The sequence below is a fragment of the Dendrobates tinctorius genome, unplaced genomic scaffold (assembly GCF_039654945.1).
Source record: "Dendrobates tinctorius isolate UK_male_01 unplaced genomic scaffold, ASM3965494v1 ptg000201l, whole genome shotgun sequence".
NCBI lineage: Eukaryota > Metazoa > Chordata > Amphibia > Anura > Dendrobatidae > Dendrobates > Dendrobates tinctorius.
In genome coordinates this window covers 1,225,425-1,244,693 of record NW_027361868.1, presented here as the reverse complement: position 1 = coordinate 1,244,693, position 19,269 = coordinate 1,225,425, and the positions used below count along the sequence as shown (strand labels likewise).

Here is a 19,269-nt window from a genome sequence, read left to right as displayed (position 1 = left end):
CAAGGCCTTAAAGAACCATCCTTTTTGGCCACAAAAAAAAAACCGGCACCTAAGGGTGAAGAGGATGGTCTAATATGACCCTTCTCCAACGCCTCCTTAATATAGGACCGCATAGCCTCGTGCTCGGGTACAGATAAATTGAAGAGCCGACCCTTGGGAAATTTACACACCGGGCTTAGTTCAATTGCACAGTCATAACTCCTATGAGGAGGCAAGGACGCAGACTCATTCTCACTAAATACATCATAAAAGTCCGCCAAATAGTCAGGAACATCATGCGACTGAGGAGAGGTGGAAAAATCCGGAGCCTCACTAAAGGCACACCGACAACCCCAACTCACCACAGACACAGATTTCCAATCCAAAACTGAATCATGAATTTGCAACCAGGGAAACCCCAGAACAACGGCATCATGCAGACCATGCAATACCAAAAATCTGCAATTTTCTTGATGGTCTGGGGCGACCCGCATGACCACCTGGGTCCAAAACTGAGGTTTATTTTTAGCCAAAGGAGTAGCATCAATCCCCCTCAAAGGGATAGGTGTCCGCAGAGGTGTCATAGGAAATCCACGACGTTTAGCAAAATCCAAGTCCATCAGGGTCAGAGCTGCTCCTGAATCCACAAAAGCCTTGGAGGAAAATGTGGACAGGGAGCAGATCAGAGTAATTGCCAGAAGAAACTTAGGTTGAACACCACCAACAGAAAACGTGTGTGCAAAGCGTTTCTCTCATTTAGGACAAACAGAAATAACATGCGAGGCATCTCCACAGAAAAAACACAGCTTATTACACCTTCTGAACTCCTGACGTTGCGCCTTAGACAAAACTATCACATTGCATAGGTTCAGACGTCTGTTCAACCGGTGGCAACACCTCTCGTGCAATCCTGCGTTCACGTAAACGCCAATCAACCTGAATGGCTAATGACATAGAATCGTCCAGACCAGAGGGAACAGGAAATCCCACCATAGTATCTTTTACGGCTTCTGACAAACCCTTCCGAAAGAGAGCAGCCAAGGCATTATCATTCCAGGTAGTAAGGACCGCCCACTTTCGGAACTTTTGACAGTACAACTCTGCAGAATCTCGACCCTGGTTCAATGCCAACAGGGTCTTTTCAGCCTGATCAATAGCATTAGGTTCGTCATACAACAACCCCAAAGCTTGAAAGAATGCGTTCACATTAGTCAGAATAGGATCATTTGGTTTCAAAGAAAACGCCCAATCCTGGGGATCGCCGCGCAGCAAAGAGATGACAATTTTAACCTGCTGGGCGGAGCTCCCTGACGAGTTAGGCTTCAAGGCAAAAAATAATTTACAATTATTTTTGAAACTCAAAAATTTAGATCGATCCCCAAAAAATACATCAGGTGTAGGGATGTTTGGTTCAACAGCATGCGAACGAGCAAGGTAGGCAGAAATTCCCCGCACTTCCGCAGCGAGGTGCTCCACACGATCAGACAATTGCTTTATCTCCATTGAGAGAGAAAAAAAAAATTCCCCCTACAGCCTCAGAGATATAGAGGAAAGAATATACACACACCCTTTTTTTTTTTTTTTTAAACACAATTCTTTCCTGCTATTGAGTACCCTAGGATCTGCGGTATGGCGGGTGATTCTGTTATGATTGAGTCACCGTAGGAGGCAAAAACAGAAATGCTAGCTAAGTCCAGAAAACCAGAGAAGTTGGCAGCTATCGGATTGCAGACCCCTGAACCTATCAACACAACTAGCAGTAGCCGTGGGGGGTTCCTACGATGCCCTAGACCCCTCGATCACAGCCGGAGAATTAAATAGGCCTAAAGAAAGAAAAGGGAAATCTAAACTGCCCCAGAGCAGACCCCAAAGCAATAGGCAGCCCCCAACATATAATGATGGTGAAGCAAGATAAAAATACTAACACAGACAGAAAGACTGAGCAAAGACGGGGCCCAATCTAACTAGATAGAAAAGGACAGGAAGGCTGCTGTCTGCAATCCGTGAAAAACCCTATAAAAATAAGAGCCAACAGACTGACAGTGAAAAAGGCCCTGAAGACGCTAGGCTTCAAAAAAGCTATGTCAGTACTCAGGAATATTCTGAAGACAGAGCTACAGGCAAAAGGAGATTCAGCTCACCCCAGCAGGGAATTGCAGAATACTGAAAAGCAAGGAAAACAAAAAACAAAACAAAAATGCCAACAGGCAAAACAGAAAACTTAGCTTTAGAGGAGCAGGAATCAGACTGGTGTCCTTGAAGTCCACAGAGAAATCACCCGCAGGGCAGAAGGGCGTCGGCAGCCTTATATCCAGTCCGTGACTCCACTCAGCCAGTCGTCCTCATTAGGCTCAGGTGCCTGATAATCAGGCTCATTACCTTCCTTTACCAGAATAGGGAGTTCACCAGACCTCAGTGACGAAGGGGAAAATGAACTCACAACACTAAAGCTTCGGCCGTAAGTTCTTGTTGCACGTCAAATGGGACCTTTCTGGGTCTCTGAAGGCAGGAGCTCCTGAATAACTGGAGACAGCTGATGTTGGCCAGTACGGCTATAGATCTATTTTGTTTAAAGTGTGCAGTGAGTTTTTCCCCATCCTATTTCTTTTGTGCATCCCCCTGCTGGATTGCAGGACTGTGAATCCTTAAAGGGCCAGGACTCTGGTGGCCCTATGGACTGTGTGTCACTTCCCCAGGGACTTTGTCTCATTTCCCTATGAACTGTCCTTAATGTTTTTTCATTATGTTTTCACCATGAACTGATGGGCAGCACACTTCACTTTCACTTTCAAATAGACCTTGGATCACAAAAGGTAGAGGGGAGGAAAGTGAACATGCTGTGTCAGGGTCCTCAAAGCAGTGGGACTGGGGTGCTGGGTTGAAGATAAGAACTTTACCCATGGATGTTTGGGCGACTACAATTATGTGGGCTAAAGGGCCGGTTTAACAAAGAAACTTGAACTGTGTGTTCCAGGGTCCCAACCGAGGGGGATGGGGACCAATACTGACCTTGAGCAGGGTCATGATGGTCAGCAAGAAGGACACTTATCGTGTACTAAGTGAAAGTAACGGTTTTAAATGTGGTTATATACAAGTGAATATCTTGGTGTTTTTCAGATACCGTATGGTCGACCATATTTTAGAAAGAAGGACTGTCATATGCCTCTCCTTCTTAAAACAGCATTTATACAAAGTGTGTAATTTTATTGCATTTTTGTGATTGTTATGATATGTGAAACTGCATAGAGTTTTATAGGCACTAATGTACTCAGTTAATGTATTGTGATTAATGTATAATGCAATTTATGTGTAGCATATAGGGAAAGTACAGGATTAAGTTTAAAGCATCAGGTGTAGGATGGGCTTGTAGCTTACATTAGTAATGGGAATACTTAGCTGTGAGAATATTAGGTATATGAAGTGGGTTTGTAGGTTAGCATGCAGTTAATATGGTTGGGACAAGCCCAGCAAGGGAGGGGGCAAGATCATAGAAAAAGGGGAGCACTTCCTGGTTAGAGAGAGTTAGAAATTAGATTTAAGATACATAAATCATTTGCAGGAGTTCAAGGCCAGATGGCTGGAGGGCACGAGAAGTATGAACTGTTTGGCTTTATGAGAACGTTGGCCACTGTCTTCAGCGGACATTCTTGTAAGGTTTGGAGACTATGGCCCAAACTAGGTACTGAGAATCGTGCCTTATTTTCTTTCTCCAAGGGGAGATCGGATGGAGAAATGCATGAGGGAGACGGGCTGGGACTTGTGGAAACTGCAAAGCCAGACGGAGTATCCCTGCGGCCGAGGGACCAGTAAGCAAAGTAATGGCTCATGCAGAACAAAAAGAGAAAATGGAAACGTACTGTGCTGTAACATCAATTGAACTCCAGATGATAAGTGTTTATTCGGAGGGTACTAGGGTGTGGGAACACACAAGCCCCTTGCCTACCACTATGTGCACCTTACCTCTCTACAAGAAGTGAGGGTGGGTCTATCCATCTACCTGTCTGTCCATCACTTATATATCTCTATAACCATCTTTCTATCTATTATCTATCGTAAATTTGTTTATATACTGTATCTTTTTTTTTTTTTTAAGAGGGAATAAAGCTGCACCAATCAAAAAGTGCCGATGCAGGCCGCAGAGTCTGGACCAATGGACTATAAAAAACAAACACTGAAGAATGGCAGCACTCCCAATTCAAAAACATGAAAAGTTCTATTTATTCCAAGCCCATATACACAATATTTTGGCTCTGGCAAACAGCCTTTTTCAAGTCAGTATCTATTTATCTATCTACCTATCTGATAACTATCTATCTATCTATATAGAGAAAAAACCTGACCTGCATAACTGCATTATGTACAAAAAGAAAACACAGCAGCACTCTATAGGAGACAAGATATATGCAAACACTGAAAACATTGAATCTAAACTGTATTATTACTCAGTAAGATGTACTTACAAAAATGAAGGCTCTTAGCACATAAACTGGCCAGTTCATGTGTGCCCATCAACCACGGCAAGGTGACCTCCCTCAGAAAGGTCCCTGTTCTACTGTACATACCTCTCTTGAGCTATCAGCCTATAGTTAAATGGGTAAACATGAGTCTCCCAGGCCATGAGCCTACAATTCAAATGGGTAAGAAGAGCTGATGAACATCACCTGCTGGTCAATGGGAGGAGTGCAGAGTCAGGCTGGAGGCAGTCGTTACCTCTCAGGCAACGTTTCGGCTAAAGCTTAAGAAAGGCTCATTTGAGCCGAAACGTTGCCTGGCTATGTGGGTCTAATAAACTCACTACCACTTGAAAGACTAACTATGGAGTGCTGCCGTTTTTTGGAATGAATATTGGATATTGTGGCTGATACTGGACTATTTTCCTGGGGCCGTGTACAGAAGGTAAGTACTGTGCTGTTTCTCTTTTTTCTAACTATCTTTCAACATTGGCAGTAAATTGATGCTTGTTGGCACAGGGCAGTAGATTGGCACTGGCTGAAACATGGAATTAGATTATCACTGGTTGGAACAGGGCAGTAGATTGGCACTTGTTGGAACAAGGAAGAAGATTAATCACAATACATTACAGTAACTGAGTATATTAGTGCCTACAAAACTCTATGCAGTTTCTCATATCATAACAATTACAAAAATGCAATAAAATCGCACACTTTATATAAACGCTGTTTTAAGATGGAGAGGCATATGACAGTTCCTGTCACACCCTTACATACCTTCCTTCTAAAACATAGTCGTCCCCGACCATACGGTACCTGAAAAACACCAAGATATCCACATGTATATAACCACATTTAAAACCATTACTTTCACTTAGTACACAATAAGCGTCCTTCTTGTCAACCATCACTGACCCTGATCAGAACTGGTTACTGTCCTACTTGCTTATGACCCTGGAACACACAGTAAATTAGCACCAGTTTGCACAGGACAGCAGATTAGCAATGTGCAGTAAATAGGCACTAGTTGGCACAGAGCAGTAGATTGGCACTGGGCAGTTGTTAGGTATCAGGATTCTTCTGCTGCACGGAATGGATCTCAGGTCTTATCTTCCTCTGCGGTCTCCCATTTGGACACAGCCAGTGGGAACGTTGCGTAGCACAGACTTCGGTCCATGTGGTTACTGCTAGCTCTCCAGCTAAGTCTATGGTAACCAGTGGTATACAGAGGCAGCCCTACCCTCTGGAGTCTGCATGTCCATGATGTAGCGCCTTCTCATTAGTGCTCGGATGCTGACTGCTCTGGTGATGTGGCAGCTCTGGATTGGCCCACGGGCGACGCCCCGTTCGTCTGGGCGTGTTTGAGGGTGGAGCCTAGCACATAAAAAGCTTCCAGCGCCGCATGTGGGTGTGCTAGCGTCATTTGTGGTTGTGTGTGTGGGTATGCGACCACTCTGCACGCACGTGCCGCTCTTTACTAGGTACTGTGTGTCTAGACAGGCAGTGTAGGGTGGGAAAACCCCGCTTGGCTTAGCATCTGTCTTTGGTCGTACGGTTGGCACATCTGAGTTACAGAGCAATCCCAACCACTAGCCTAGACTTCCCTGGGAGAGCGATAGGGTTCCACACCTAGCTTGCCATTTGCTTCTCCCTCTGTGGGTTTAACAGGGTATTGCACTTTTCTTATTTTTCTGTGCCGCTCGGTGGTTAGCTGAGCTTGGTACTCTGCGTCCCATTTGCTCTGAGTGGTTCTAGCGTAGGTTTTTAAACGTCCATTATTCACACTAGCAGCAGTAATTCATCTATGCACGGTGGATCCCGGGTTGTGATTGCACTTTATAATTTAATTTAGTGCAATCCCCCAACCATAACAGAAGTAGACTGGCACAGGGCAGTGGATTGGCGCTGGTTGGCACAGGGCAGTGGATTGGCACAGGGCAGTAGATTGGCACTGGTTGGCACAGGGCAGTAGATTGGTGCTGGTTGGCACAGGGCAGTAGACTGGCACTGATTGGCAAAAGGCAGTAGCCTGGCACCGGTTGGCACAGGGCAGTAGACTGGCGCCGGTTGGAACAGGGTAGTAGAATGGCACTGGTTGGCATAGGGCAGTGGATTGGCGCTGGTTGGCACAGGGCAGTGGACTGGCGCTGGTTGGCACAGGGCAGTGGACTGACGCTGGTTGGCACAGGGCAGTGGATTGGTGCTGGTTGGCACAGGGTAGTGGATTGGTGCTGAGCAGTAGATTGGTTGTGGTTGGCACTGGGCAGTAGATTGGCACTGGTTGGCACAGAGCAGTAGATTGGCGCTGGTTGGTACAGGGCAGTGGATTTGCACTGCTAGCACAGGGCAGTAGATTGGCACCGGTAGGCACAGGGCAGTAGATTGGCACAGGGTAGTAGATTGGCACTGGTTGGCACAGGGCAGTAGATTGGCGCTGGTTGGCACAGAGGGCAGTAGATTGGCACACGGCAGTGGATTGGCACTGGTTGGCACAGGGCAGTAGATTGGCGCTGGTTGGCACAGGGCAGTAGATTGGCACTGGTTGGCACAGAGGGCAGTAGATTGGCGCTGGTTGGCACAGAGGGCAGTAGATTGGCGCTGGTTGGCACAGAGGGCAGTAGATTGGCACAGGGCAGTGGATTGGCAGTGGATTGGCACAGGGCAGTAGATTGGTGCTGGTTGGCACAGAGGGCAGTAGATTGGCACTGGTTGGCACAGAGGGCAGTGGATTGGCACAGGGCAGTGGATTGGCACTGGTTGGCACAGGGCAGTAGATTGGAGCCGGTTGGCACAGGGCAGTAGATTGGCATAGGGCAGTAGATTGGTGTCGGTTGGCACAGGGCAGTAGACTGGCACCAGTTGGCACAGGGCAGAAGACTGGCGCCGATTGGAACCGGATAGTAGAATGGCGTTGGTTGGCACAGGGCAGTGGATTGGCGCTGGTTGGCACAGGGCAGTGGATTGGCACTGGTTGGCACAGGGCAGTGGATTGGCACTGGTTGGCACAGGGCAGTGGATTGGTACTGGTTGGCACAGGGCAGTAGATTGGTACTGGTTGGCACAGGGGGCAGTAGATTGGCACAGGGCAGTGGATTGGCACAGGGCAGTGGATTGGCGCTGGTTGGCACAGGGCAGTGGATTGGTACTGGTTGGCACAGGGCAGTAGATTGGTACTGGTTGGCACAGGGGGCAGTAGATTGGCACAGGGCAGTGGATTGGCACAGGGCAGTGGATTAGCGCTGGTTGGCACAGGGCAGTGGATTGGTGCTGGTTGGCACAGGTCAGTGGATTGGCACTATTTGGCACAGAGGGCACTAGATTGGCGCTGGTTGGCACAGAGGGCAGTGGATTGGCACTGGTTGGCACAGGGCAGTGGATTGGCACAAGGCGGTAGATTGGCACAGGTCAGTGGGTTGGCACAGAAGTCAGTGTGTTGGCACAGGGGCAGTAGATTAGCGCTGGTTGGCACAGAAGTCAGTGTGTTGGCACTGGTTGGCACAGGGGCAGTAGATTAGCGCTGGTTGGCACAGAAGTCAGTGTGTTGGCACTGGTTGGCACCTGGCAGCCTGCAGTCCCGTGCACAGCACACACTATGTGGCTCTCTCCCTCGGAGGAATCCTTCAGTCCACCCCACGTCACTCTGTGGAAGTGAAACACGTGGTGCAGGGAGACGTTATAAATGTGAGTGTGATGTTATCTGCTGGCAGTGTCCGGGCTGAGCGTCACACATGGGGCAGAGCGTGCGCCTCATAACGGTGTGTGCAGCAGCAGTGTGCGCCAGCTAGGAGGAGAGCACAGCGCGGAGCACACTGGAGGGGAGCTGCCGCCTGCAGCACCGGAGCCCTGGATGCAGCCTGCACGACACGTCAGATCTCCAGCCTTCTCACTCAGCCCCCAGCAGCAGGATCTCCCTTCGCCTCCTCTGCCCCAGTCTATGTGCGCCCTAGCTGGGACCTGGAGGTGATCTGGGCCCGCACCCAGCGCAGCGGCAGAAGCAGCAGCAGCGTCTCTCATCACCTACATGACTGCACCTCTCCATGGACTCCTCATCGAGCAGCCTATCACGTCTATTATTATTTTTATTATTATTATTACATGTTGCTGTTTAGGACTTTTTTATACTTTGGGGACTTTTGGCAAGTTTTAAAATCTTTTGGAAACTTTTTACCAACTTTTCAAAACTTTTCAAAACTTTTTGGAAACTTTTAAAAAACTTATAGAAACTTTTGGAAACTTTTTTTTTCGCATTGTGTTGTGTGTTTTTGCACATTGTGTTATTATTCTAATTATTTGTACATATCATTGTATCACTTAGTGTCCTGTTTGTGGATTTGAGAATCCCCATAAAGCCAAGATGCACTATCCTTCTTATCTCCTGAGAGTGTTCCTCACCCTGGACCTGGCCCTGCTGGCCCTCAGCCTGTCTACCTGCAGTACCCTGGACATGGAACAGTTTATGCGCAAGAGAATTGAGGCCATCAGAGGGCAGATCCTCAGTAAACTCAAACTCAACAGCCCCCCGGAGGATTACCCCGAGCCCGAGGAGGTGTCCCAGGATGTCATTGCCATCTACAACAGCACCAGGGACCTGCTGCAGGAGAAAGCCAACCAGAGGGCCATTGTCTGCGAGAAGGAGAGGACTGATGAGGAGTATTTTGCCAAGGAAGTTTACAAAATAGATTTTCTTTCCTCTCCTTTCACCTCAGAAAGTAAGTGCCCCCCCTCCACTCAGCCCCTGGACCTGAGCACTGGGCGAGTAGGTGACCTTTTCCTTCTAGATGTCCTACTAGTAGTATATGGATAATGGAGCATTGCCCATCTGTGTATCATACCAACATGCTGGGGGTTGTAGTTATGCTACAGGTTGCTAAGTAGCAGTGGTTGTGAAACCAGGTGTTACTGAACTACAAATCCAGCATGCTGACAGTTGTAGTTCCACACCAGCTGGTATGTCACAGCTTGGAAACTAGTAAGGCACACAGTGATACCTGAGATGGTAAAGTGACCTTGACATATTCTATTGGTTCCTCTTACTGATATTTGGCTATGGGTGACTTATTATTACCCCAACTTCATATTTTGGGCTCACTCATCTTTGTATTCAAATACTCATGGCAAATAGTCATTATTGAGAAGCCCCTGTACTTAACCCCATGGTACATTTTTTTTTGTAATATGTAACCTACTCATTGCAAATGTCTGTAGCTGCTGATAATGTAAAGAGTCATCCGGCTTCATTAGATACCAGTTCCATTAATGGTGGTAAGAGATTATGGGGTGCACCGAGATAGCCCCCCCAGTATTAGAAGTCAAGGGGTACTGGTGGTGAATTACACAGGGGGGTGCGAAAGGAGCAAATACAGAATGTGAACTGCATTCTGGAAATTGACTTGCAGCCAAGAGAAATTTTGCAATGTGCTGTTAGCTCTCCTGGTGGTGATGGGATTAACCCCGTACTGCCTTGGATGGACGTTAGAGTAACCTCAAGTTAAAGGGAAACTCTATGAAAAGGGGGCGCCAGAGTTCGAAACCTCCTGCGTGGCCTCTTTTCTAGGTTTAGGGATAGGTATCAGGGTCACTTCATACAGGTAAATGCAGCGCCATGACCTTGGATTATAGGGTTAGTCATAGGATCTGGCGCAATCAATGTGCCTGTACGTATTGCCCTGGGACAGAGTTGTGCAGGGTAGAGAGAGTTGGGGGTCAGTCTGAGGTCCTGTATGATAAATCAAAATAGTTTTTTTTGACCAGTCGCACTACAGTTCCCAGCATGCCTGGGGTTGTAGTTCAGCAAACGATGGACTCCAGTTTGGAGACCAAAAATCATTATATGGCGTTCTGCGAGCGTCAAGTTATCTTCTCTACCGTTACAGCGCAGTTATATTTAATCTATTTCTACCTGGCATCACCCTTCCCCCACCCTGTTGACTTTTGGCAGTGGTTACATATTCATATGTGAATGACGCCTCTTTTTATAAAATAAGCTGCTGAATTAGCTGTATCGTCCCTTTAAATGTTTACCATTATAGGTTTCAAAGATCCTTTATGGCACCAATGCCACCAATGGCAAGTGTCCACTTCATTTGGTTGAGCTCAGCTGCTGTAAAACCTCTTGCTCAGCAAAACTGTCAATCACTGCCATCTTCTCTCCTACAACCAGAGCACAGTACGGCATCCTTCTATAAGCCCCCACCAAGAAATTGCATTTCAGTATTTGACTACAAATGTCATTTCTATGATTATATGTTGCTCCTTAGGACTTTTTACTACTTTTAGCACTTAGCAGAAGCTTTTGGAATTGGTTCGAAAGCTTTTTGAAACTTTTGAAAACTTTTTGGAAACTTTTCAAAAACTTTTCCAAACTTTCAAAAACTTTTTTGAGAGCCCGTCCTTGCATTGTGTCTTCTCACATTGTTTAAATATGATATTTGTTTGACTACTAAGACATCTATAGTGAAAAAAAAAAAAAAAGTTACAAGAATTGCTGTGGATATGACGTGACTTTTTTCACTCCTACCAGGCCGGCCAAGAAATCTCATTCACTTAATGATATTTTAACATGGCTCATTACATAAGGGATACGATAAACATACTCCACCCTTGTCTTTCCCCAGGCGAAAAATGCCTGTTACCTGCTGGAGCTGAGTGAATGTTTCTAGTCCATGTCGTCTTTTCTTCATCATAACTCATAATTGCAAAATAAGTGATCAGGACATTAGGGCCTCTGCCTCCATAGTGCTTTCATTGTGACTCTGGGGCTACGTTCCCTTTCATGACACGCACGACTCCTTATAGAATGTTCAGAATCTAGGAATTATTACCTTTTTTTTTTTTTTTTTCTACCAACCTTTGTGTCAATGGAAAGTAAATCCTATACAAAAAAATTGTTTTAGGGGGATTTTGTTAAATCTGGGTGCATTTCCATCTGTGACCAATAGAGGGAGACAGACATTTTCAGATCGGTTTACTTTTCGCTGATGGTCTGATCTGGTGATTGCCTCCCAGTGTTCTATAAATTACTTTCTTAAAGAGTCATTTAATAAAATGATTAAATGAGTTTTACGTGAAGTCGCTCAACTTAAACCCCCGATATGATGGCGAATAGACTTTGATGGATATAATATGATGAGAGAGTATTATATAAGGACTATTTACAGTGCTGGTCAGTCCCGGGTGACCTAAAGGTCCATTCTCCGGTCAGAACCGAGAAGATTGTATATGATAAAAGTCCTATAAGTCACACTGAAGGTCGTAGGACTAAGCCAGTAGCATGGGAAAGACTCGCTCGTGGTGCGCTGCGCAGCGGAGCTGAGTCCCAAACTATTACAACTATGCCCCAATAATAGCTGAGGCGAGCTATGTATACGTACAGCGGATCGTCTCCCATTTTAGAAAGTATTTATAGCAGCACCGAGCGGCTGTGATGGACACTGCGTGTATCCCATGGCTTATTCTGAATTAAATGTTATTTTTGGCGACGTGGGCCCTTTAAATAGAGTTAATATGGAATGATGTGGCCGGCCGCCAATCTCTAGGGTTCTGGGAGATGGGAATAATGCTGTGTCAGTCTTCATTATGGAGGATCCTAATGTCTCTTAGTCCTGATGTGAAGAGTTAAAGGGGAACTCCAGATTTAATTAATTTTTTCACTGTCCTATTCTACATAAGGTATAGGAGTAACCCCGGCACACTAATAACATGAAAGTAAAGTCTTCTCAACGACAGTCTTTAATTGTTGTGATTTTATTGATTGTGAAAAAAAAGGGTGGTGTTACAATCCAACGTTTCAGCTCTACATCTCGAGCTTTCATCAGGGATATGACTAGATCCTTGGTTTGGAGGTGTGTGTATAAGTGGTATAGGTTTGCCTTTGTAATCCAGCTGCTGGAACGGTACCTATAGTAACCACGATGTGTAGGGTCAGCACGTGACTCCCGTCCTTGTGTCCTAAATCTAGTCAGGTGTGGAGGAGGCCGGAAGTGGAAGACTTCCGGCCTCCTCCACACCTGACTAGATTTAGGACACAAGGACGGGAGTCACGTGCTGACCCTACACATCGTGGTTACTATAGGTACCGTTCCAGCAGCTGGATTACAAAGGCAAACCTATACCACTTATACACACACCTCCAAACCAAGGATCTAGTCATATCCCTGATGAAAGCTCGAGATGTAGAGCTGAAACGTTGGATTGTAACACCACCCTTTTTTTTCACAATCAATAAAATCACAACAATTAAAGACTGTCGTTGAGAAGACTTTACTTTCATGTTATTAGTGTGCCGGGGTTACTCCTATACTTTAGTCTTGTTTTTTCCCAGAGCACCTAAGTTGGGGTTTGAGCCTGTCATATCTACTTTATACTATTCTACATAAGGGGCTGAATATCGAGGGCGAAGGCAACGCTTGTTTTGTACTGATTTGGAGGCAGCAGGTCTCATACATGAGCTGCAGACAAAGATGCATATGATCGCTGGTGGTTTCCTGTTACAAGAGTGCGGTGATTCGTAAGAAGTTATGACATGTCATGCAGCCAATCAGAGCTCATTTGTAAGGTCACCTGACCGTCATTTTACAACACATCGATGTAATATGCAGAATAACTAATTCCACCAGCAGAATAGTGAGTGCAGCTCTGGAGTATAATACAGGATGTAACTCAGGATCAGTAATGTAATGTATGTACACAGTGACTGCACCAGCAGAATAGTGAGTGCAGCTCTGGGGTATAATACAGGATGTAACTCAGGATCTGTAATGTAATGTATGTACACAGTGACTGCACCAGCAGAATAGTGAGTGCAGCTCTGGAGTATAATACAGGATGTAACTCAGGATCAGTAATGTAATGTATGTACACAGTGACTGCACCAGCAGAATAGTGAGTGCAGCTATGGAGTATAATACAGGATGTAACTCAGGATCAGTAATGTAATGTATGTACACAGTGACTGCATCAGCAGAATAGTGAGTGCAGCTCTGGGGTATAATACAGGATGTAACTCAGGATCTGTAATGTAATGTATGTACACAGTGACTGCACCAGCAGAATAGTGAGTGCAGCTCTGGAGTATAATACAGGATGTAACTCAGGATCAGTAATGTAATGTATGTACACAGTGACTGCACCAGCAGAATAGTGAGTGCAGCTATGGAGTATAATACAGGATGTAACTCAGGATCAGTAATGTATGTACACAGTGACTGCACCAGCAGAATAGTGAGTGCAGCTCTGGGGTATAATACAGGATGTAACTCAGGATCAGTAATGTAATGTATGTACACAGTGACTGCACCAGCAGAATAGTGAGTGCAGCTCTGGAGTATAATACAGGATGTAACTCAGGATCAGTTTTGTAATGTATGTACACAGTGACTGCACCAGCAGAATAGTGAGTGCAGCTCTGGGGTATGATACAGGATGTAACTCAGGATCAGTAATGTATGTACACAGTGACTGCACCAGCAGAATAGTGAGTGCAGCTCTGGAGTATAATACAGGATGTAACTCAGGATCAGTAATGTATGTACACAGTGACTGCACCAGCAGAATAGTAAGTGCAGCTCTGGGGTATAATACAGGATGTAACTCAGGATCAGTTTTGTAATGTATGTACACAGTGACTGCACCAGCAGAATAGTGAGTGCAGCTCTGGAGTATAATACAGGATGTAACTCAGGATCAGTAATGTAATGTATGTACATAGTGATTGCACCAGCAGAATAGTGAGTGCAGCTCTGAGGTATAATACAGGCTGTAACTCAGGATCAGTAATGTAATGGATGTACACAGTGACTGCTCCAGCAGAATAGTGAGTGCAGCTCTGGGGTATAATGCAGGATGTAACTCAGGATCAGTAATGTAATGGATGTACACAGTGACTGCACCAGCAGAATAGTGAGTGCAGCTCTGGGGTATAATACAGGATGTAACTCAGGATCAGTAATCTAATGGATGTACACAGTGACTGCACCAGCAGAATAGTGAGTGCAGCTCTGGAGTATAATACAGGATGTAACTCAGGATCAGTTTTGTAATGTATGTACACAGTGATTGCACCAGCAGAATAGTGAGTGCAGCTCTGGAGTATAATACAGGATGTAACTCAGGATCAGTAATGTATGTACACAGTGACTGCACCAGCAGAATAGTGAGTGCAGCTCTGGGGTATAATACAGGATGTAACTCAGGATCAGTAATGTAATGTATGTACACAGTGACTGCACCAGCAGAATAGTGAGTGCAGCTCTGAAGTATAATACAGGATGTAACTCAGGATCAGTTTTGTAATGTATGTACACAGTGATTGCACCAGCAGAATAGTGAGTGCAGCTCTGGAGTATAATACAGGATGTAACTCAGGATCAGTAATGTATGTACACAGTGACTGCACCAGCAGAATAGTGAGTGCAGCTCTGGGGTATAATACAGGATGTAACTCAGGATCAGTAATGTAATGTATGTACACAGTGACTGCACCAGCAGAATAGTGAGTGCAGCTCTGAAGTATAATACAGGATGTAACTCAGGATCAGTTTTGTAATGTATGTACACAGTGACTGCACCAGCAGAATAGTGAGTGCAGCTCTGGGGTATAATACAGGATGTAACTCAGGATCAGTAATGTATGTACACAGTGACTGCACCAGCAGATTAGTGAGTTCAGCCCTGGAGTATAATACAGTATGTAACTCAGGATCAGTAATGTATGTACACAGTGACTGCACCAGCAGAATAGTGTGTGCAGCTCTGGGGTATAATACAGGATGTATCTCAGGATCAATAATGTAATGTACAGTGCCTACAAGTAGTATTCAACCCCCTGCAGATTTAGCAGGTTTACACATTCGGAATTACCTTGGCATTGTGACATTTGGACTGTAGATCTGCCTGGAAGTGTGAAATGCACTGCAGCAAAAAAGAATGTTATTTCTTTGTTTAATTTTTTTTTAAATTGTGAAAAGTTTATTCAGAGGGTCATTTATTATTCAACCCCTCAAACCACCATTATTCTGTTTGGTTCCCCTAAAGTATTAAGAAGTATTTCAGGCACAAAGAACAATGAGCTTCACATGTTTGGATTAATTAGCTCTTTTTCCAGCCTTTTCTGACTATTTAAGACCCTCCCCAAACTTGTGAACAGCACTCATACATGGTCAACATGGGAAAGACAAAGGAGCATTCCAAGGCCATCAGAGACAAGATCGTGGAGGGTCACAAGGCTGGCAAGGGGTACAAAACCCTTTCCAAGGAGTTGGGCCTACCTGTCTCCACTGTTGGGAGCATCATCCGGAAGTGGAAGGCTTATGGAACTACTGTTAGCCTTCCACGGCCTGGACAGCCTTTGAAAGTTTCCTTCCGTGCCGAGGCCAGGCTTGCCCGAAGAGTCAAGGCTAACCCAAGGACAACAAGGAAGGAGCTCTGGGAAGATCTCATGGCAGTGGGGCCATTGGTTTCAGTCAATACCATAAGTAACGTACTCCACCGCAATGGTCTCCATTCCAGACGAGCCCGTAAGGTACCTTTACTTTCAAAGCGTCATGTCAAGGCTCGTCTACAGTTTGCTCATGATCACTTGGAGGACTCTGAGACAGACTGGTTCAAGGTTCTCTGGTCTGATGAGACCAAGATCGAGATCTTTGGTGCCAACCACACACGTGACGTTTGGAGACTGGATGGGACTGCATACGACCCCAAGAATACCATCCCTACAGTCAAGCATGGTGGTGGCAGCATCATGCTGTGGGGCTGTTTCTCAGCCAAGGGGCCTGGCCATCTGGTCCGCATCCATGGGAAGATGGATAGCACGACCTACCTGGAGATTTTGGCCAAGAACCTCCGCTCCTCCATCAAGGATCTTAAGATGGGTCGTCATTTCATCTTCCAACAAGACAACGACCCAAAGCACACAGCCAAGAAAACCAAGGCCTGGTTCAAGAGGCAAAAAATCAAGGTGTTGGAGTGGCCTAGTCAGTCTCCTGACCTTAACCCAATTGAAAACTTGTGGAAGGAGATCAAGATTAAAGTCCACATGAGACACCCAAAGAACCTAGATAACTTGGAGAAGATCTGCATGGAGGAGTGGGCCAAGATAACTCCAGAGACCTGTGCCGGCCTGATCAGGTCTTATAAAAGACGATTATTAGCTGTAATTGCAAACAAGGGTTATTCCACAAAATATTAAACCTAGGGGTTGAATAATAATTGACCCACACTTGTATGTTTAAAATTTATTAAAATTTAACTGAGCAACATAACTTTTTGGTTTGTAAGATTTATGCATCTGTTAATAAATCCTGCTCTTGTGTGAAGTTTGAAGGCTCTAACTTATTTGCATCTTATCAAACCTGCTAAATCTGCAGGGGGTTGAATACTACTTGTAGGCACTGTATGTACACAGTGACTGCACCAGCAGAATAGTGAGTGCAGCTCTGGAGTATTGTACAGGATGTAACTCAGGATCAGTTTTGTAATGGATGTACACAGTGACTGCACCAGCAGAATAGTGAGTGCAGCTCTGGAGTATAATACAGGATGTAACTCTGGATCAGTAATAAAATGGATGTACACAGTGACTGCACCAGCAGAATAGTGAGTGCAGCTCTGGAGTATAATACAGGATGTAACTCAGGATCAGTTATGTAATCTGTTCCTTTGCCCTTATTTTGCAGTTTTCTGGATGTCTCGGTCTTTTTCTTTCTGTATCTCAATAGCGACAAATGTTTTTCTAAGAATTTTTCAGATATAATAATAATTAGGGGGACATGTGCAGGCTATATCAGCCATTATTCAACAATTAAACAGGAGGAGTGAGGGCCCTGGATGAACCGGTCTTCAGTCAGTATCTGAATATGTCCAGATGCTAAGTGCTACTGGGTGCATGGAGGGTGTGAGAACAAATGATAGAAGGGACCAGATTCTGAGGGAAAGTTAGGAGAGCGGGGAATACATAGCTTAGTGAGGTCTTAGACCAGTAAAAAATAAATGTTTTTAAAGCACGTTTATAACTGTGGATACCAGAAACCAACCAGATTGTCTGGGATAGTGCATTCCAGAGAACAAGCGCAGCACAAGAGAATTTTTAGAATTAATGTAAAGTTTATTATTGTTGAATGATATTTTCATGGCAAGGCTACAACTTCTAGAATAGGGTTATCAAGGCATGCTGGGAACTGTAGCTTTGCAAAAGGTTGTGTACCATTAGGTTATAGCAAGACAGGCTCGAGGCATGTGTGGGGCTTGTGTGCCATTTGGCTTGAAAGTTTTTTCCACTGTTCTATGGAAATGAGCAACGGTGCTGTATGATGCATTTCTCCATGTTTGCCCAGTACGATTTTATCTGAATGTCCGCCATGTTGTACTATAATTTCGCCTGCAGGAGAAATATCTGCCTGGCCTCGACTTCTTCTGGGAAAACTAGCGGTTTGTCGGAGGTGCCGGAGGTAGGACCTGGGGTAATGAGCTGATCGCCACCCTGGGGATCAACTGGTTAGCAAGTACTGTAGATATGAGATGATTACAGTAGATCTCACTTTATCGTTGGGGAACCCTGCCAACCACCTCTACGTATTAGCGCAGCGTTCCTACGTTGGCTCCTAATAGTGCTCACTCGTAATTTATGTAAGGAGGAAGCGCCTGCTAATGAGATTCCATGTAATCTGGAAGTTTATCTTGTATTGCTCATTTACATTTTACGGGCAGGGTTACATTGTATAAACACGTCTGCAGGAACTTGCAGGTTGTCTGTCATGTCCTATAACATGGAAGATCTTTATTGTTCGGCTGTGTGAAACGCGTTTTGCTTTGTTTTGCATTTCTGTAATTTTTGGAAGACTTTCAAAAGAACTTCTTGGCTTAAAGCTCAAAATAATTATCCAAGACGCCTTCGAGTTATGTGCTGGAGCTTCACATCGACTATATCTGAACGGGAGACCAAGGCGGTGGGATGGGGGTCCGTGGGGGTGTCACGAATATTGACCAGAGAGTTGCCATGGAGAGTGGTATTGGGACTATGCCCTGTGCGGTTGCTGGAGACTGTAGAGTTTATTGGCATTGGGACTGTTGACCGCTCCAGCACTAGGCCACTTCTACTGTGAAGGGGCCCTCAGCTCTTGGGAAGAATCCCACAATTCAGACCATCTATTCTATGATCCTAAATGACTACCAAGGTCTATAATCAGGTCAAAAGGCCAACTCAAAAAAATGACAAACCATTAAGGTGAACATACACCATTGATAGCTGTCAGCCAAATTGTTTGACGTCTACTTCACCCTCACCAGCTCTTAGTGTTCATAGTCATTATTCTTAAATCACCTGTCATGATCCAGGCTGGGGTTTGTTTCTTGTTGTTCTATTCCCTGTCTGGTCGTGTGGGAGTTAACCTCTGCCTCGTTTTGGGTTCTGTGGGGCTATTTCAGTCTGCTGTGGCCTGCAGACCAATGTCAGTGATAGTTCATGCTCCCAGGCTAGAACAGCTGACCCCTTGATACCGTGTGTAGTCCTCTTCCTGTTTTCTCTGATCCCGTGACTTCCCTTTCCTGCCATCCCGCTTGCCTTAGTGTTTGCTTCCTGTGCTTGGACCTCTTGGTATGTGACCCGGCTTGTTTTCTGACCTGTTTGATTGTCTCATGTCTCTGTTACCTCTGCTCCTATCTGGTTCTGACTTCTGGCTTGGGTTTGACTACCTGTATTGCTGTGACCTCTGGTACTTCGTTCCCTCTCTGTTTCTGACTTTGCTCATCTGACCTCTCTTTCACCACCATTACATCACCACTCTCTACTGGGTATTAAAGTTCATAGAAAGAAAAGTCATTTGCTCCAATTATAGCTGCATCCATT

At 45.3% G+C, this 19,269-nt stretch overlaps 1 protein-coding gene across 2 annotated transcripts in view; it reads left to right on the top strand.

Moving 5' to 3' along the window:
* Positions 1 to 5,858: 5,858 nt before the first annotated feature.
* Positions 5,859 to 19,269, top strand: part of TGFB2 (transforming growth factor beta 2) — a 130,855-nt gene continuing 117,444 nt past the window's right edge. The window contains exons 1-2 of one of the 2 annotated variants that reach the window (XM_073553337.1): positions 5,859 to 5,911; positions 8,746 to 9,139. In XM_073553337.1, the coding sequence (XP_073409438.1) occupies positions 8,785 to 9,139 (355 nt within the window). In that variant the 5' untranslated portion in view covers positions 5,859 to 5,911; positions 8,746 to 8,784. Of the gene's footprint in view, positions 5,912 to 8,126; positions 9,140 to 19,269 lie in introns of those variants that run through there. The other variant, XM_073553336.1, reaches the window with a different exon arrangement.